The sequence below is a fragment of the Setaria viridis genome, chromosome 4, assembly GCF_005286985.2.
Source record: "Setaria viridis chromosome 4, Setaria_viridis_v4.0, whole genome shotgun sequence".
Classification (NCBI taxonomy): Eukaryota; Viridiplantae; Streptophyta; class Magnoliopsida; order Poales; family Poaceae; genus Setaria; species Setaria viridis.
Window position 1 is genome coordinate 37745880 of NC_048266.2, and position 20584 is coordinate 37766463.

The following is a 20584-nucleotide window of genomic DNA, read 5'->3' on the forward strand; positions in this document are numbered from 1 at the left end:
TGTATAGATAGTATTTTAGCTTCTTTGCCTATAAACTATCAGAAACCATCATCTTTACCAGTGTTATCATACTTTACCTGGCCCAGCAACTTGACCTAAACAAACTGGACCCCTAGCCTGTGAGGCGCCGCACCTCACTATTGGATTTCTTTAATTAAACTGGTTTGAATCAGACGGGTTTTGACAGAAATTGGTGATTAAGCTTCCAACTCATAGCTGCTTGTATAATTCGCAAAAACATGGGGTGACAGGGCTCGAACCCAGCACCTTTACCATGGATGATAGGGAGAATGCCATCTGAGCTTACATATTTGTTAGTGAGTACAAATCTATAAACCTTCAAATATGACACTACTATTGCTTGGCCAGCCATTTTTTTTCTCGAACAACGCAGGAGAGCTGCGGGTCATTTCATTAAAAGAGAAAAGAGAGTACAACGAGTCCGGTTATGGACCAAAACCCGAGCACTGAAACACACCCCCACACACCTACACAGCGAAGTTTACAGACGCACCACAACAACAAGCATGACCTCGACCAAAAACCCCTTGACCTAGGCTGGTGGGGCCAGCGACCTCACTAGGAGTTCCTGAAGTTGTTGCCCCAGCCATGCCCCAAACGCTACACTCATCTGCCACTGTCTGGAGCAGCAAAGAGGTGCTTGGCCTAGCATTCTCAAAAACACATGAATTCCTGTGTTTCCAAACTTCCCAGGAAACCAGGATAATTAGTGAGTTAAGCCCTTTCCTTATCTCCTTAGGTATTGAGCGCAATGCCTCCACCAAAAAGAAAAACGAGCCTCAGAAGGTGAGGGTATCAGGGCTGTCAGTTGTAGGGTTGGAGGATCAAGGTCCAAATCTGCCTTGTAAATACACAGCCAACTAACAGATGCTGAATGGTTTCCTCCTCTTGATCACAAAAAGGACAGACCTCAGGGTGAGGCAATCCTCGTTTGGCAAGATGGTCTGTTGTCCAACATCTATTGTTGATGGCTAACCAAATGAAGAATTTGCAACGAAGGGGTGCCCGACTCTTCTAAATTCTCCTCTAGGGAGCAAATTTAATGGTTCCAACAAAGAAGGCAGCATAGGCCGACTTGCTGCTGTATACACCATTCTGTGTGTGTTTCCATCTGAGCTGATCTGAACATCTTGCTGTAGGACAACTCCCTCAACATGGTCCCAAATCTGGAGATATTCCAATAAAACCTGAACAGTAAGTGCGCCTTTGATGTCGCCACCCAGCTTTGATTAACAAGAGCTTGGGCTACTGTCCGTCTTCTAATTGCCCTTTTGGGGATGGCCTTGAACATGATGGGAGCCAACTCCTCGATAGTGTGACCATTAACCCACCTATCTTTCCATAAAAGAGTGGAAACACCATTGCCCACAATATGGTCGACTGCTACCTTAAACAGGGCTTGGGCATTATGAGGAACTTGAATTTGGAATCCAGCCCAAGGCCGAGAAGGATCAGTTTTTGGAGCCCACAACCATCGGATACGCAGTGCCCAACCAAGAGTTTCCAGATTATGAATCCCCAATCCTCCATATTACAGGGGCCACTGGACTCTTTCCCAGGACACTAAGCAGTTACCACCATTGGCTTGTTCCTAACCTTTCCAAAGGAAACCTCTTCTCCTCTTGTCAATGGCTTTAAGCACCCACTTTGGCAAATCAAGAGCTATCAAGGAATAAATGGGAGTGGTGGATAAAACCATCCTAACCATTACCAACCGACCTGCTCTGTTCATCAGAGATGCCTTCCAACCGGGCAAATGATTAGCCACTTTGTCAATCAAGGGCAAGAGCACTTCTTTGGTGGGCTTATGAATAGGAAGAGGCAAACCAAGATACGTGCATGGGAATTCCTTTACTGCACATGACAAGATTTCAGCAGTGATAAGCATCTCTTCCTCTGAACAGTGTACGGGAGAAACAGAATTTTTCACCAAATTAGTGTGGAGGCCGGAAGCGTGTCCAAACAGGTCAAGGATGCTTCTGATTACCTGCAGATCAGTCCTCCCGGGCCTTAGGAAACTCACAGCATCATCAGCCGATGCCGAGCTTGCTGAACAGCAAGTGGCTGAAGCAATCTCTCTAGCTGCGTACTCCATGAGAGAATTTAGGACGTCCATGACCAGTATGAAGAGCATGGGAGAGAGTGGATCACCCTGACGAAGACCTCGACTATGAAGAATAGATTCCCCTGGCTCCCCATTCACTAACACACGAGGGGATGAGGTCGACAAGATTAGACTTAACATGTCCCGCCATCTCTGTCCAAAACCCAACTGCCTCATAACCTCCAGGAGAAAGGACCATGAAACCGAGTTGAATGCTTTAGAAATATCCAGCTTGAGGAGAATATGAGCCTCTTTCTTCATGTGCAAGGATTTCACCATTTGTTGGACAAACAGGGAGTTGTCATGGATATTTCTTCCCCTGACAAAGGCGCTCTGATTGGTGGAAACCATTGAAGGCAGTAGAGGGGCAAGCCGGTTGGCTAGAACTTTTGTTACTAATTTGGCAAAACTGTGAATCAAGCTGATAGGCCGATAATCCTTGACATGCAGAGCATCCATCTTTCTGGGGAGAAGTGTGATGAATGAAGAATTAAGCAGTCTAAATTTGAACACATGACCTTGATGGATAGCATGAAATGCGGCCAGCAAATCCCCTTTGATAATACTCCAGTAAAACCATCTGGTCCCGGCGCTTTATCAAGGGGCAAATCCCTAATGGTTGCCCAGATTTCATCCTCAGTGAAAGGGTCGTCAAGAGGAGAGAGATCCCTAGGCTGTAAGCCAATCTCATCAAGATCAATTGAAAAATTCCGATCCTCTGCTGTACCAAGCAATTTATCATAAAAGTCCAGGACTGCTTCTTGCTTGTCTTCCTGGGAAGTAGCCAGCCGGTCGCCAACTTGTAACTTGGCAATAAAATTCTTCTTCTTTCTGAATCGAGCCTGCGGGTGGAAAAAGGCGGTGTTTGCATCACCTTCACGGAGGTAAAGGATTCTTGAACGCAGCCGGGCAATGGTTCGCTCAAAAGAGGCCAGACCAAGGCAGGGAAGCTTGAGCTTCTTGCGCAGCCATTCCTCACTTGTAGAGAGCTCACGAGAGTCCCTTGCAATCTCAAGCCGATGAATAATCTCCTTGGCCATTTCCAGCTGCAACTTGATGTTCCCCACTTTCCTTTGACCCCACTTTTGGAGACCTCTACTAAGGCGCTGCAGCTTAAGAAAGAGGCGCTCAACTGCGCAATTAGATTGCACAGGAGCCTCCCAATTCTGCTGCCCTGCTTCCAAGAAACCCGGAACCTTGGTCCAGAAGCTCTCAAAGTGAAATCGTCGCTTGCCGGCTGTTTTAATCTTTAGCCCAAGGACTAGGGGGCAATGATCAGACACTCCCGAAGCAGCACTTTGCAGGACTGAATCCGAGAAAATATCCTCCCATTCTGAGCAGCAGAACGCTCGATCAAGCCTTACAAGGGTGGGCGACTGCCGTTTATTCTACCAGGTGTATTTATGTCCTAAAAGCGGTATTTCTTTGACCTCAGAGTCATCCAAAAAGCGTTGAAATCTACCCATCATGGCTCTGTCCAGACTAGCATTGTTCTTGTCTGCTGCTTGGTAAATTAGATTGAAATCGCCTGCAACCAACCATGGGCCATTGCACAGGCCCCGGATGTTTCTAAGCTCCTGCAAGAACAGCAACTTCTCTTCATCTTCTTGAGGGCCATATACTCCTGTGAACCACCAGTTACGGCCTTCCTGTTCAGAGAACAGAACAGAGACCGAATATGTGTCAACCCGAGTAGCGATGGCTTGGCAGGTGTTGCTCTTCCAGGCAATCAGAACCCCGCCCCTAGTTCCATTAGCCGGTAAAGCAACATATTTATCAAAGGACGAGCCAAAAACTGAGAGAAACAAGCGCTGATTCATAGACTCAACCTTAGTCTCTTGAAGGCAAACTATTTCAGCATTGCTCGAGAGTATGACATCTCTGACTGAGTTGCGCCGATCTTTTTTATTGAATCCCCGCGCATTCCAAATCAAGATTGAGGAAGGATTCATCTTCAGAAACAAAAGGAGGCGACCAAGCAAACAATCTAGAGGGAGGCAAGCATGTCAGCAGAGCGTGCCTGCTCCCCCTCCTCCACTGTCCAGCCGAAGATTCCTGCAAGAGCCGAGACATGAGATTTAGAGAGTAGCTGTCCATAGAGCTTGCCATATTCGTCTTGGGCAGCAACATCAATCTTCTCTTGCAGACCAAAACCAAGGCTCCGCATCACCTTCCTCTGTGCTAAACTGATCACCGGCACAGGGGAACAATGTTGAGCTCCAGCCACTCTTCTGCTGCGGCGCGGCAAGGACCCAGGTGGTGGCTTCTTCACCCTCCGTTTCTGAATCAAAGGTTAAGGGAGCAGAGCATCAATGGGCTTGCTAACCTTGTCGAGTTTGCGCAGCAGAGCGGCCTAGGGTGACTCGGGGGACGGAGGTGCATCCAATGCAGGCGGAGAAGCTCTTGGACGGAAACGCTTCCTGGAGTACACCAGCGGGAAACTCGGTACCAGCCCCGTCTGACGACCGGGGGAGGCACCATCACCTTCCAGGAGCAGATGTTGAGGGGAGGCCGCCATGGAAGGCACCTCCAGAGCCGCGCCTCCGCCCGCCATGACCTGAGCGACGGGCCCGTCCTCCGGTGGCAGTCCAGCAGCAGCAGTGGTGACCTCCGGTCCCTCGAGGCGAACCAGCCCAGGCGGCGCAAGTGACATGAGGTCCTCCAGAACAGTCCCGCCGCCGGCGTGGGCAAGGATGGCCACCTGATCCGTCCCAGGCTGTCCAGAAGATGGGTTAACATCCATATCTCGGAAGCATTCCAAGGAGAATGCATGGGGAAGGACTCCACTGTGTCAGGCCCAGAAGTGGCAGTAGCCGGCCCATCAACCAGCCCAGGTGAGGGTCCAACAGAAATACACAACTGTGGCCTGTCGAAGCCCATAGAGAGAACCACCGTCGAGGGCGTCCGCTCCGCAAAGTCCGCGGCGGGCACCGCCTCCTCGGGTGCAGACGCTTCCTCGGGCGCGGACGCCTCCACGGGCTCTTGGGGCGCAGTAACCGAAATTCCACCATCGGGAAACGGAGAAGCCTCCGGGCGATCAATGTCACAGGTACCCAAGGCGGCTTCGACGGCGAGACCTTCAACTCCCCGTGGACCTTCATGCGCCTCACTGGCCTCAGGGACGGCCAATCCATCAATGCCCGGGGGGCAGCACAAGGCAGAAGCTGAAGGGTTGGGAGCAGCAGCCACGTGTCCGCCCGCCGGAGGCTGTGGGCCCAACCGAGCATGCGCTGGGGCACGAGGAGCCGCCGCCGCCGTCGCCGTCGCCGTCGCCGGCGGCCATGCCCGTCATCAGCCGGAGGCGTCGGAGGTGGGTCATCCGCTAACTCCGGCTGCCCAAATGGGGCCACGGAGATGTTGATGGGGTAGGACAGGGTGCGTCTCACAGGGCGATCACCGTCGGCGGCCAAGAACGGCTCAATGATTTGGAGTTCCATCGCCGTGGGGACTTGTGACAGGCTGGAGCACCAGGCAGCAACGCGGAAGACATCACGTTGGCAAGCAGTGTCAGGGTGGACACCGCTGATCCAGCAGAAATCTCCGAGGAGTTGCTCCGCCGTTGCCAGCTCCCACGCATGCGCCGGGATTCCGCGAACTTGGACCTCGACCGCCGTAGACAGGGACGCCGCCGACGTATGTAGGAAGCGTGTCCAGCGCATGACATGGAGACGTAGCACCGGAGTGACAAACGGTTGTAACCGCAGGGGAGTCCTCGTCACTCGAGCCGAGGGAGGAAGCGGGGGCTTCATGATCCTCATCAGGTGCGGGTTCCGACTCGACACCAGAAGCGCCGCCCGCCGAGCGACGCCTGCGAACCCTCTGCCACCGCCTACCCTTTCCGTTGACATCGCTGGTCACGTTGATCTGGCTCCCAGCCCCCTCCGTTGACGCAGGCGGGGGGGCCGAGGACCTGCGGCGCCAAACCAGCATCCTTCGCAGGGGAGGAGCCTCCAGCTGCGGAGTAGGCTTCCGGCTAGGGCAAGCGTAGGAGAGGTACCCCACGGCACGACAGTGGAAGCAGCGCGGGGCGGGGGGGGGGGGGGGGGGGGGGGGGGGACCGACAATCGGCCGCACGGTGACGAGGGGAGAAGCAGTTAAAACATCTCCCCCAGAGGTCCGTGGGGATTGGCCGCCGCACCGGGCGCGCCTGCCTCCACCGCTCGCGGCGCCGGCGGCGTCCCTCAACGGACCACCACCCGTCCCTGTCCGGGGCTCTGAGGTCCACCATCCCCGAGCGATCTTCTGGGCGTAGAACAATCCGCGGCGGGCCGCCCCCAGGCGCCCCCTGCGAAACAGCGACCGAGGACTCCCGGCGAGCGGTGCATGGGGCCTGCAAGGTCGAGTCCACGCCCTTCAGCACCGCTTCCTTGAAGGAGATGGAGCGCCGTGGGAGAGGAGATAGGGCGTCGCTGGAGTCAGCCAATAGTGGAGAGTCATCACGCCATCGCTGGCCTTTAGAGCGCCCCGCCGTTCCCCGGGGAAGAAACGGAGGGGAAGATGAGGGAGGAGAGAAAAACGACGCCGAGGAAGAGGGGTTGCCCGGGCAAGGGGGAACCACGGCCTTGAGGGTGGCCGCCGGGGCTGGAGTGGATGCCGGCGTGGGGCAGGTGAAGGGATGGGCGTCGGGGAGGGGAGGGGGCGGGAGGACGAGAGCCATCCCAAACTCTGCCAGCGCCGGTACAATTTTGAGCTGTCTCATCAAGCCCTGGCTAGCCATTTTGTTTCATCTTTTCTGGGTGCTTGCAAAATGTGGGTACCTCACTGAGTACTGGTTTCAGCGAGTTTCCTGGCCAGCTAGAGTTCTCCCCTTCTTAAGACAAAGCCAGGGGATATCATCTTTTCATGAACCGTTTTTCTCTACATATATTTATTTAGCAGAAGGGCAGACTTGGTGCAATGGTAGAGACTCTCCACTTGTGGCCTGGAGTTCTTAGATTAGAACTAGCCTCTTGCAGAATTTTAAAGGAATTTTGCAAGGGTAAGGATGTCTAGGAATTCCCTTCCCCAGACCCTACCTTATGAAGGAGCTTTCACATTGGGTACACCTTTTTTTATATTTATTTAAAACTCATGTCTCAACTGGGGACACATGGCTCCAACCACTTTTCCTATTACCTGAGACCATGTTCTGTCATCTATCAACTTCCAGCTTGCTTCACAAATACATGAAAGTTGACATGATAAAGCTCAGCAGAAACATACTAGTTCGTAAGTAGTTTGAAGAACCTTATTGAAAAAAATAGTTTGAAGAAATAGCTTTATTTCAATGGAACCATCTTTTGAAGACACACAGATAATGTAGGCAATATGCCAACATGGGTCCATTTGTACTGTTACATGATTTTTATGTGAGCGTAATAAGCATTTGACTCATGATGCAGTTATCCTGATTCCTTTCCAAAGAAATTTCAACTATTTCTTATAGTTTCAAACAATGTTTATATGTTACAACTAAATATTTAAAGACATTTTCAAACAATTTTCTAGCTATATTCTAATTTGTGGATGCGCAATACAGCTGGGTTTAGAAACCTTTTTTTTCCTAATCTGGATTGTCGACTCTCTAGAATACAATGTACTTCATGTTTGTTTTTCCCATAGGAGCTGTCAATATCTTACTCTGTACAACTTGAATTTGCAACTTTCGCAGGAATAATGATCCCATGCTAAACTCTGGTCTTTCCCTGTTGGCAGTCTATCAATCAAAAACATCAGTGTGTGTTGTTACCACTCAAGCTCCCACCAAAGGAATGGAAATTCCTTTCTGTTACTCATACAATTGGGAGGGCTTTCTCTGGAGGAAGCCAGCTGAGGTGTTATGTAGATGGGGAGCTAGTATCATCCGAGAAGTGCGGGTGAGAAAATTCTTCTGCATTGACAATGCCAAAAATGTTTAAAAAAACTCGACCAGGTGGAGATACGTCGCCCTGATTTTTGTCTTGAGAAGATTGTGCTGCGACTCGAACCCAGGCTAGCAACCACTTCTCTGGTGTGTTCGGCTGACCAGTTGCACTGTGAGAGTGTTGGCAAAAAAATAATAATGGTTGACTGAAAATTCTTCTCTTATCATACATATAGTGTGCGAATTAGTTCTAGCCTTCTGGGCCTATGTAGTTCTGGCAAACCACTTGCACAAAATGGTTCTTTAGCAAATTAATGTATCAAGATTGTATTCAGCAGTGTGCAGCACAATACAGCTGCACCAACGTTGAAGGACCATAATCCTACTATTTTTCATTAGACTTCATTTCTCATAATTACATAATTACATATTAAAAATCCTAGAACTATTTGATATTTTGTTCATCAACTGAAATTTTTCGTAAGGTAATGCTCCATTCTTAATACTATAATTACTATATCCATTACCAAATGAGTGTTTTTAACTTGTTTTATGGCATGTGCATGTGCAATCGAACTTTTAGACCTTCTAGAGCAATTTGAATTGGCTACATGGAAGTAATGTCTGGTTCGTCATCAAAGCCATTTGCATAACATTGTCTTCAATAAATTTACTGATGCATCACTGTGCAAGTTAAGTGGGAATACGGGTTATTGTACATATTGGTGACAGCATCAATACTTATTTAATAACAATACTTTTACTACCATTGTTAAAAAAAGGAGAAAAGGCAACGATCAACATTGGTACATAGGATACATCCTGAAGACTAGCAACTAAAGTACCAGGTTCTTGTTTTGCTAGACTTCCTTGCATTTAAGAAATTATCTGTGCTTCATGCATACTTCAGTTTTTGTTTAACACTATCTGTAGCTTGTGAGTTGTGACGCTGAAACCTGTCCTTGGTATTTTAAGGTATGCAAAAGTCAATGAAGCAATGACGCACTGCACCATTGGTACAGAATTGAAGCCTGTTGGTGAAGAGCCTATATCAATTGGTTTCGAAAAAACTTTTGCCTTTACAGGTCAAATGGGGCCAGTCTATGTGTTTTCTGATGCCCTTTCTTCGGAGCAAGTAAAGGGCATTTATTTTCTCGGACCTAGTTACATGTACTCTTTCCATGGTGATGATTCACTCTACAGGGGAATTCTTGATGCAAGAGATGGCCTTTCATCAAAGATAATTTTTGGTTTCAATGCACAGGTTCAAATTCTCTTCACTTATAACTTATTTCATAGTTCTAACACTCTGGCCCAAGTAAAGGTGGCCCATCTCTGTAGTCCTAGTGATGGGGTTAGCTACCCATGAGTTTTTAAGTGTGTTTCCATATCATATAAACCCAAGCGAGTTGCTATATTTGTCTGTAGTCTGTCCTCTTTAGAGGCTGGGTGCAAGCCTCATCAAATTTTGAACCCTTGAGTGTTAATATCAAGAGCCAATGTCCTCGGATTTACTAATAAAATCCCCCTTCTCCCTAGGCTAGTGATGGCCGGAGTTTGTTCAGTGTGTCATCAGCACTCGACAATGCAGACAAAAGTACATTTGAAGCAGCAATTATGGGGGGAACAAAGTTATGCTCGCGGCACTTGCCTCAGGACATCATTTACTGTGTTGGTGGTGTCTCTGTATTTTTCCCACTCTTCACACAGTTTTTTGATGCTGCAATTGATGTTGTGCAATCTTGCCATACACCTGTTGGCAATGACAAATTGGCAGCTGAGGTCATTGAGCTAGTCGCAACTGTTCTGGATGGAAATGTATCGAATCAACAACAGATGTATCTTCTTTCTGGGTTATCTATTCTAGGCTTCTTGCTTCAATCAGCTACACCACAACTCTTAACCACCAAAACTCTTTCCGCACTAAAGTATATGTTCGACATTCTGAGGAACTGTGGTAATCCCCCTCCCTCCCCCTCTCCCTCTCCCTCTCCCCTTCTCATGCAATAAGATGTGCATTACTAATACTTTTTCTGCATATTCAGGCATGTCAAAAATTCTCCTGAAAGATGCTATCTCACAAATTTATTTAAATCCACAAATATGGGTATATGCAAGCTATGAAGTGCAAAGAGATCTCTATATGTTTGTGATAAAATATTTTGAAACAGACGGGAGGCTTTTACCACTTCTATGTCAACTTACTTGGATTATTGATATTGTGTGCCGATATTACTGGGAAAAGGCTGATTCTAGGCATGTTGCTGCTTCCAAGCCTTTGCTGCATCCAGTTACCAAAGAAGTTATCGGGGAGAGACCTAAGATAGTTGAAATTCGCAAGCTTCGTCTTCTCTTTTTAAGTTTAGCAGAAATGAGCTTAAAGTAAGCACTTTCACGTCCTACCAAGTCTTTTCCATTCCATAGATGATATATATCTCGAAGTAGTATCCTTTTGTTTTGATCTCTTCTATAGATGATAGATATCTCAAAGTAGTACTCTTTTTTTCCACGCATAATATTACATTTTCATAGAATTTCGTAGCAACCTATAAGAATTTTCTATTCATAATAGATATGTTGGTTCACAGGCTAAAAAGTTCTCCAGATGACATAAGAGCGCTCGTAGCGTTTTTTGAGAGGAGTCAAGACATAGCATGTATAAGGGATATGCTGGACACGATCATCCCTGCTCTTTCACAGGGCTCAATTTTATCATCCTTTGTGGAGAATGTAAATTGCCTTGGTGGTTGTTGCATTTTCATTAATCTTCTTAAGAGGTAATATATTCTTAATTCTCTCAACCAAGAGCCAATTTCTACTATGCTGTTTGGAATTAAGTTGCTGGCTAGTGTAAATTGTGACCTGCTTGACAACCCCGCAAGACAATGCATTAATTTCAACAAGTTCTTATTCTCTTTGACTCATTTATATAATGAGTGTCCTTTTGTTTGTCCTTATCAAGCTAAAGCAAAGGAAAAAATCCTGAAGTTGTAATGACCTTAGGTCATTGGTTGAACAAGAGTCAGCAATAGGAGACAGGTCTCCAGAAAGAAGGGAGAAAGAACTAAGGGAGATGGTTTAGCATCGTGTACTTAATTAAACCACTTAATCCTGTTCCCATATTCCTCATGTGCTTTCTACTCCCTCCGTCCCAAATTACTATTCGTTTTGGCTTTTCTAGATACATAGCTTTTGATATGCACCTAGACATCAAAAGCTATGTATCTAGAAAAGCCAAAACGAATAGTAATTTGGGACAGAGGGAGTATTGTAAATTAGAGATTCATATCTATGTTTAGGGCTGTCTGTTTCGCTTCATATTTTATGAATTATGCCTCTAGATTTTGCATATTGTTATCAGAGTAAAACATGATTTGAGAACACACAACTTCTTCATGAATCATATGTATTTAATGTAGGTAGTTACTTTTTGGTATGTCTAACACTAGTTCGTTCTTTAGGGAATTTGAGCCAGTCCGTTTGTTGGGGCTTCAGCTCCTTGGAAAGCTCTTGGCTGGGATTCCTTCTGAGAAGAAAGGGATGAAATTATTTCCCTTACCCTTAGTGCAGTCTAGATCCATCTCTGAAAACCTCACAAAAGAAATAACAGCTGCACCTCAATTGTTCTTCTATGCAATATCTGAAAGGCTATTCAAATTTCCGCTATCGGATAATTTATGTGCAGCTCTTTTCAGTGTTCTTGGTGGAACCACTCCACAACAGGTTATTGTACCAACTTCATGTCATATTGCTATTTATCTTTAATTTTATTTCACCAATCTTTTGAGTATTAGTTGTAGATGTGATATGTTGTTTTCTCTGTATAGGTCCTCCAGGAAAATTCTCAGTCTGATCCATCAAGGGATAAAAATTGCAATCTTTCAAGCTCGGCACCCTTTTCCCTTCCTCAGATTTTGGTCTGCATCTTTAGATACATGCATTCTTGTCAAGATTCATCAGCACGCAGAAGAATCTTAAATGACCTTCTTGGTTTGCTGGATTCAAACCCTTCAAACATTGAGGCCTTAATGGTACGTATTATTTTCTTGGGTCTGTACTTGTTACTTACTAGGTGTTGATACCAGAATGATTTTATCAGGAGCACAGTTGGAACTCTTGGCTTGAATCATCAACTAAGCTTGATGTATTTAAGGACTACAAATCAGTTTCTAAAGGTGAGCTTGATGATGGGGATACAGATGAAATAAGCCTTGTGAGGAACTTGTATTCTTTGGTCCTTTCGTACTACCTGCGCTCTGTTAGAGGTGGCTGGCATCAGCTTGACGACACTGCTAATTTTTTCCTTTTAAAACTTGACCAGGTTGGGTGTTTGTCTCATCCTTTCTTTATTTAATTTATATGACCAGCTTGGCAGCGTACACTATTTTGTATGAATGATGATATTGAGATTCATGACTATGCAGGGACAGCTATCAAGTTTTGATTTGCTGAGGGACATACTTGATGATATCGCGGGGAGCCTTCTTCAGAAATCTGTGAAAGATAATATTTTCCTTTTTCAGCCTTGCTGTGATAATGTATTATATTTTTTGAACCTTATACAGGAGTTGCTTGTCAATCAAATGGGAATTAAGCTCTTGGTATGATTCTAAACATACTTGTATTGAACACAAAAAGGCATATTTAACACACATGAGCAATATCTGTTCTTTTCTTCCGCAGTTTCCATCTTCCAATCTTTCAGAAGAATCTTCACATGATAACATGTGGAAAGAAGATATTAAGTCAATCGTAAATGATATTTTAAATACTGAGAGCAATGGTCAATATACAAGGTAACAGTTGAAACATGCATTCTAACCTATTTTGTAATAGCTACCTTAGAAATGGATTCTAATCTAATGTCTATAGTGCTGGAGCTATTGCCCGCACCTTTTCTGGTCAATACACCACTTCAAAACCAACTATGTTGTCTACTAGTCTGTACAAACTTTTGCCAGATGATAGTAGTGGCTCGTGGTGTTTTATGGTACAAAGCTTAAGACCACCGCCCTTGTTTATTTGGACAGCGGTATATATAAATGATACTACGGTACCCATTCAGTTTGTCATTATGATCACAACCCATGAAAGGTGGTGAAAACTCATTTCAGATGAGGCTTTTCAACAACATTCATTGTCATTAGTCACAGCTTGCAAGATAAAACACTCCGGTGACAGATTAACGATTCTGTCCTTGCATTCACTAGCCTCAGTACGATAGCATAGCATTTGTTTGTTGTTGCCCTTGTAGGATCAGGACGTACAGTTTTTCTCTAAACGTATAAGACGTACATTTTAATCAACAGACACAACTACAATGTACTGCATTAGCATAAATGCATATGGTTAGGGATGAAAACAATTGGAAACGATCGGAAATGAAATCACGTTATCGGCTACGATACTCGATCCGTCGGGAATTTACCATATTTTTTAAATCAACTATTACGTGAGAAATGCAATGTAGAGGTGAAAATGATTAGAAATATCAAGTTTTTGTTTGGGTAGAATCGAAACGGTTGGAAATGAAACTATTATATCAGAATTCAGAAACGATACTCGGTATGCAACACAGAAAATGAACATTCAACATCAACACAGAAAATGAAGCTAACCCAATGTGTTAAGGTTCAGCGAGTGCAATTTTGCTTTCCAGGATCTAGATGACCTATTCTTCTTCAAATGAACATACATCTTTTCTGTATCCTTCCATTTGTTTGAATTCTGTGAAGTTCGCAAACTCAAAGTAGTTGGGCACTGGCATCGGCCTTAATAAATGTGTTAATTCCCAGTTTGCTTTGGACGGCTTGCAGATTTTCTGATGGAAAAAAAGTCAGTGATGATTGGTGGAGCTTCTTTGACAAGGTGTGGAGTATTATATGTAATTTGAACAGAAAAGGACCAAGCAAATTGCTGCAAAAAGATCCAAATGTTGATGTTGCATCTTTGGGGTTGATGGAGTCTGTGAATGTCCCTACTCCTGAAAAGGCTGCTGTTGTTGTATCTGAAGGTATCGGTACTGCATTAGGTGTAAAAACGAATAGATTCACTGAGAAAACTATAATGTCAAGGGAGGAGATAATTCCAAGAGTTTTCTTCCACCTTGTGATTCTGTACCTCTGCAAAGCTGGATCAGAAAATGCATCCAAGTGTGTCCTGCAGTTCATGTCATTGCTTCCAATTCTTCTTATTTCAGAAGATGACCAAAGCAAAAATAAGCTGCACTTTTTGATCTGGTATGTTTGATACTCTGAGTTGTCCCCCTGAATGTGTATAAAGCATTCCCCTTATTCTTTCTTTTATACAGGTCTTTATTAATCGTAAGATCTCAATATGGACAGCTTGATGATGGCGCACGTTTCCATGTTTGTTCGCACTTGATTCTTGAAACTATCATATATGGAAAGTCCATGTTGGTTACTAATATCTTAGGTAGAGATGATTCTATGGAAGTCAACAAGAACAAAGAGACTGGATTCATTCTTAGCTTTATACAGAAGGATCGCATTTTTGCCGCGGTTTGTTTCTTTGCCTTCTTTTGGCTTTTTCTGGAATTATTTGTTAGCATGTACATGTACAGAATGACTCTTCATCACTTCGAGAGGACATGTTTCATCTTTTTTATATTTGATCGATTCTGCTGACTGCCCCCCCCCCCCCCCCCCCCCCCCCCCCCCCCCCCCCCCCCCCTCCTCCCTTGTAACAGATGGTCAGCTTTATTGCTTTTCAGGCTGCTGATGAGGTTAAGCACATGAAGGCTGTTCAGGCTGATCGCTTAAAGCAGGTGCAGGAACTTCAGTTCAAGCTTAATGAAAGTTCCAGAAAGGAGACACGGTTAGTGCAGGCCATTGAAGATGAGATACATTTTACTGTCACTGCCGCCCTTTCAGCAGATGATGGTAGAAAAGCAGCTTCTCAACTTGCTTTCCGTGAGGATCAGCAAATGATCACGGTAACTGAGTCTTTCTTAGATTCAACAAAGGCAAATGCTTGTTTAGGACAAAATTTGTCATCCAGTAACTATTTGCTTTCCTTACCAGGATAAGTGGATACATATTTCCCGTGCTCTGATGGATGAGAGAGGACCATGGTCTGCTAACCCTTTTCCAAATGATGTTGTGACTCACTGGAAACTTGACAAGACAGAAGATAGATGGCGACGGCGGTTTAAGCTCAAGCGTAATTACAAATTTGATGAACGTCTATGCCAACCTTCACAGTCAAGGAATGAAAGTACATGTCCTTCAGCTGACCAACCATACATTAGTGCCAAAATTCCTGAGAAAATGAAGCGGTTCCTTCTTAAAGGAGTGCGTGGAATCACAGAGGACAGTGGCTATGAACCATCTGAAGACACTAGTGATGCGAGTGAATCTTCACAGAGTAATCCTTTAGAGAGCCAAAACCAGAATAATGCAGCAGATTCCTCTGATTATCACTCTACTGTACACGATAAGAAAGAGCCATCATCTACTAATGGAGATAATGATTATACAAAGGTAAAGAAAAAACTTCCATATAAATTCAGCTGAAGGTACAGAGCATTCGTTGAATTTTTTTTTATTGTCCATTTTGCAGGTGCTATGTTCAGTTCGTTGTGTTCTTGTAACCCCAAAGCGAAAATTAGCAGGATACTTAGATATCACACGAACTGTTATGCATTTTTCTTTTGAATTTTTGGTTGAAGGAACTGGAGGATCATCTGTTTTCAGCAAATTTAAAGATAAAAAAGATTCAGATTGCAAGAACGAGCTGGGAGGAGTGGACAGACTTGATGGATGCCGAGATGGTATGATTGAAACCAATGGTGTGTTGATGCAAAACCAATCTAACAAGATTAAACGTCACAGAAGGTGGAACATAACCAAGGTACCTCTCTCCTCTGTTCTTTCCTCTCATTTGCTCACTCCCTTGATCTCCTTCCATACATGCTACAGATAAAAGGAGTTCATTGGACACGCTACCTACTACAATATACTGCAATGGAGATCTTCTTTGATGATTCAAGTGCACCTATATTTTTAAACTTTTCCTCCCAAAAGGATACTAAAAATGCTGGGACTCTGTTGGTTTCTCTCAGGAATGAAGCTTTGTTCCCTAAAGGAAGTATCAAAGACAAAAATAGTATCATTTCATTTGTCGACAGGCGAGTTGCTCTTGAAATGGCTGAGAATGCCAGGGAAATATGGAAAAGGAGGGAGATCAGTAACTTTGAGTACCTTGTGATTTTAAACACCCTTGCTGGAAGATCTTACAACGACTTAACTCAGTATCCTATATTCCCATGGGTATTGGCTGATTACACATCAGAAAAGCTTGATTTCAATAAGTCATCAACTTTTAGGGATCTTTCGAAACCAGTTGGTGCTTTGGATGAAAACCGCTTCAAGGTGTGTTACTGTTGAGTACTTATTTGTATTTGTAGGCTGTAATCATCCCCTTATCATAACTTCTTATTGGGCAGGTTTTCGAAGATAGATATCTTAGTTTCTGTGATCCTGATATACCAAGGTTGGACCATAACGAGTTTAATTTCATTCATTTCTCATTGTTCTCCTTGTTGTTTGAGTTTATTATTGCACCAACAACCATGGTTTTTCTCCATGCAGTTTTTATTACGGATCTCACTACTCTAGCATGGGAATTGTTCTGCATTACATGCTTAGGCTCGAGCCATTTACAACTCTGCATCTAAGCTTTCAGGTTCCCACTTTGCTTATCATGGAATATTTATCACGCTTCCTTGAAAATTGAACGCATTTCCTCCTGTTATCAAAACATTATTCATGAATCATGACCTGCTAATACAGAACTTCTCTTGTCGTATTTCACCACAGTTCAAAAAAGCGTGGTCTTGTCATAGCATTTTACCATTATGCCTGTCTGACACTTGTGCAGGGTGGCAAGTTTGACCATGCTGATCGTCTGTTCCACAGCATTGATAGCGCCTACAGAAATAGCTTATCAAGTACAAGTGATGTCAAAGAGCTTATTCCAGAATTCTTTTACATGCCTGAGTTTCTTGAAAATTCAAATTCATATCATCTTGGTGTTAAGCAGGATGGTGAACCTATAGGCAATGTTGCTCTCCCTCCATGGGCGAAGGTAATAGTTCTTTACGTGTTCATTATATTTGTCATACTTTTCTTGAGGATGAATTCCTTGTGCACCAGGTCAGGATAGTTCTGTTGCTATTCTAATGAAAGTTAGTTTGGCTCTGCAAATCTATGGTGAAAAACCTGCATTGCTCTCAGTTATATGGAATTTTAGAATTAAACAGCCTAATATATCTAGCTTTCTCACTACAAAAGAGATTTCCTCATGCAAGACATCCCAGGCTAAGTTGAGATAATGCTTTATTTGTATTCTGAATATGACCATCTTCAGTTTGCAAATTCAATCCTCATAAGTTTTAATGTTGCAAAGAACAACTTCTGCATATAATTATGTCAGCCCACATTGTCAATTTTGAAAGTTGATGATGTGTTAGCTTTCACATACACAGTGCATTCCTTATACCATCTAATAATATGGTACTTCCTTCTATGATTAATCGATACAAAATTGTAGGGTTCACCTGACGAATTCATCCACATCAACAGAGAAGCCCTTGAAAGTGAATATGTGAGCTCTAATCTCCATCACTGGATTGACCTCATATTTGGTTACAAGCAGCGTGGACAGCCAGCTGTTGAGGTGAAACTGTGTTGCCATTTCCAGCATCCTTGAAACACTACCAACAGAGTATTACCTAACTCATACATATATTTTGGATAGGCAGCAAACATATTTTACTATGTGACATATGAAGGTGCAGTTGATCTGGAAAATATGGATGACATGTTGCAGAAATCTGCTATTGAGGATCAGATAGCGAATTTTGGACAGACACCAATCCAGATCTTCCGGATGAAACATCCAAGAAGAGGACCTCCCATCCCAATTGCTCATCCGCTGTATTTTGCGCCACAGTCGATAATATTGACTTCGAGTGTTTCTAGGACAATCAGCCACATGTGTGCTGTACTATTCATAGGTTTGTTGGAGAATACAGTTGTGTTGATGAATGAGGGGCTCATATTGTCAGTAAAGCAGTGTTTGACAACACAGCTGCAGTCAGGTGGAAATTTCACCTATTCTGGACCACAGGTTCTTCCTGACTTAAGGCACTACTGGACGTTAAAAACATTGGTATCCCAGTAACTTTTGTTTATTGCAGTTGTTCTTTTTTTTGTAGGAACATTTCTTTGGAATCAGTTCAGATGTTATCTCTCCTCGTAAAATTGGCACTTTCCTTGCTGAAAACGTTGAGTTTGGAAGACATTGCTTAGCAACAATGCAAAATAATGGTGACAATTATTTGATTTTATGTGGAAACTGGGAGAACAGTTTCCAAATAATTTCTCTTAGTGATGGAAGAATTATGCAGAGCATCAGGCAACATAAGGATGTCGTTGGCTGTGTTGCAGGTACAGTAGACATTTAGTGTGTTTATGTTTATCCATTTTCTTCCAAAGTTTCCTGAATTAAGCTACTAGATTTTAGCTAAGTTTCCTGGGTAAGGTAGCTAGGCTGCTCTCTTTCCGTCTTCAGTATGACTCCTGCATTTGAAATAATGTGAATGGTCCTCCATATTCCATATTGCTTCATCCTATAAAAGTATCTGTCGTATTTTCCCTCTTTTGTCAATAACATGACACAAAGCAAACTTCTATGCTTCAGTTTCATCTGATGGAAACGTGGTTGCAACTGGTGGTTATGACACAACTGTTATGATCTGGCATGCATTTCGAGGAAGACCAATTGATAAGAAATTGAGGACTGCCAATTTTGAACTTTCAGAAAAGGAACATGTTATAGTGGAAAGGCCTGTTCATATCTTATGTGGTCATGATGACATCATAACATGCTTATTTGTTAGCACAGAACTGGACATTGTAATTAGTGGTTCAAAAGATGGGACTTGTATTTTTCATACACTGCGTGAAGGGAGATACGTTCGGTCGATTCAGCATCCTTCTGGTGTTGGTTTGTCGAAATTGGTTGCATCACAGCATGGGAGAGTGGTATTGTATTCTGAGAATGACCTCTCCTTGCACATGTACTCCATCAATGGAAGACATATTGCTTCTTCAGCAACTAGTGGACGTCTCAATTGCATGGAACTTAGTTGTTGTGGTGAGTTCATTGCTTGCGCTGGCGAGAAGGGACACATAGTGCTACGTTCTATGCATTCTCTTGATACTGTTTGGAGGTATGATGGAGCTGGGAAGACAATAACTTCTCTAGCTGTGACCCCTGAGGAGTGCATCCTAGCAGGAACCAAGGATGGTAGCTTGCTAGTGTTCTCAATAGAAACTCCTCTCCTTCGAAGGGGGAGCATGCAACGAAATAGAATAAAGCCCTCCACAACTGGTTAAGTCATCATGTACTTCTGGCAGCAATAAGTCCACCAAAAGAAAAATCATAAGCTTCATGCTATAAACATAAGGTGCGTTAAGAGTTCCTTCTCTCTATTTTCTTTTCTTTTTTGAACTACAGGGGCCCTTTTTTCATGCTTCTTATTGTATATTTCTTACACCATACTTATGTTCATTCAATTCACATTGTTATGTTTCAATGCCTTGTAGAACTAGTCCTGTGTTCATCTCAATATCTCTACACCCGTGAAATTAACTGCCCCACTGTTTTCAATGTAGGTCAGATCGCATTGGCTGTTTTATCTGGAGCAACTAAAAGTTAAGATTGTAGTAACCAAACGCTGCCGCCTTTGGCTGTCCAGTAGGATGTCCCCGAGTAGATTGAAAGCCACATGGACTTACAGAATAGAGATAGGAAATGGACACATTACGACCCAGGACACGAACCTACGAGTCAAGCATGAGTGTAACTAATTATACAGGCTAGCTAAATTCTTAGTGAGGTCTGTGATATTTTGGCTTTAGCAAACTACTGTAGATTCTTTTTGTCTGACAATAATAAGCGCTGAATTTCCTTGAAACTCTATGCAGGTCATTACCAGCAAACTACTGTCGACAGTGTAGTCTGCACATAATAAAACACAGTTTTGTCTTTCAAGAACAATACATAAAGCTGACATTCAGGAATAAGAATTATCAAGATATTCAGCTGGTGATGGCCCTTGACCCTCAATCTGACTGCATCGAACTAACACGCTGAGCACTGGTTGGCACTAGATCCATAATTGACTTTAGGGTAGACGCAAACCATCTTTACTTCTCCAGCCTACACAATGTTACAAAGGGTAGCACTCCACTAAAGTTGTTTGTGTAGAGGGTACACTCCCTGCAACAACCTATCTTTGTATGTAGGGATCTCTTGTATGTAGTATGTATTATATTATTCCAGTGATCTGTCGCAATTTATCAAATGGCCGTGGAAACTTTTCCGGGGTTTTTTTTTTCGCTAAATGAAGTATTGCACCAACTGGAAATGCATCTATACATGCTTGTCCAGACTAGCCCTCTACACTCGTTCATCTATCGAAGTACCGATCGATCAAGACGTCCTGCATGTCCGAATCATTTTTGGTTAACTGGGTATGACCGTATGATGTCAATCGGCTCACATTAGTCATGCGCACGCATATCTTT

The 20584-nt window shown here is 43.8% G+C and overlaps 1 protein-coding gene and 1 long non-coding RNA gene across 2 annotated transcripts in view; one reads left to right on the forward strand and one right to left on the reverse strand.

Moving 5' to 3' along the window:
• LOC117852001 (BEACH domain-containing protein B) overlaps window positions 1-19519 on the forward strand; it is a 32460-nt gene extending 12941 nt beyond the window's left edge. The window contains exons 17-39 of the mRNA XM_072293330.1: window positions 7820-7980; window positions 8943-9231; window positions 9507-9924; window positions 10013-10349; window positions 10556-10744; window positions 11429-11690; window positions 11795-11998; window positions 12067-12288; window positions 12392-12568; window positions 12651-12763; window positions 13763-14206; window positions 14278-14488; window positions 14701-14922; window positions 15011-15469; window positions 15549-15839; window positions 15908-16360; window positions 16435-16481; window positions 16580-16673; window positions 16869-17075; window positions 17541-17666; window positions 17748-18119; window positions 18208-18439; window positions 18693-19519. Coding sequence (XP_072149431.1) covers window positions 7820-7980; window positions 8943-9231; window positions 9507-9924; window positions 10013-10349; window positions 10556-10744; window positions 11429-11690; window positions 11795-11998; window positions 12067-12288; window positions 12392-12568; window positions 12651-12763; window positions 13763-14206; window positions 14278-14488; window positions 14701-14922; window positions 15011-15469; window positions 15549-15839; window positions 15908-16360; window positions 16435-16481; window positions 16580-16673; window positions 16869-17075; window positions 17541-17666; window positions 17748-18119; window positions 18208-18439; window positions 18693-19390 — 6228 coding nt within the window. The 3' untranslated portion in view covers window positions 19391-19519. The remainder of the gene's footprint in view (window positions 1-7819; window positions 7981-8942; window positions 9232-9506; window positions 9925-10012; window positions 10350-10555; window positions 10745-11428; window positions 11691-11794; window positions 11999-12066; window positions 12289-12391; window positions 12569-12650; window positions 12764-13762; window positions 14207-14277; window positions 14489-14700; window positions 14923-15010; window positions 15470-15548; window positions 15840-15907; window positions 16361-16434; window positions 16482-16579; window positions 16674-16868; window positions 17076-17540; window positions 17667-17747; window positions 18120-18207; window positions 18440-18692) is intronic.
• On the reverse strand, window positions 229-6137 carry LOC140222530 (uncharacterized). Its single transcript, XR_011898090.1, has 2 exons — window positions 4452-6137; window positions 229-4180 (listed from the first exon to the last, which is right to left on the reverse strand). It is a non-coding gene; the product is annotated as an uncharacterized lncRNA (long non-coding RNA).
• Window positions 19520-20584: the final 1065 nt, after the last annotated feature.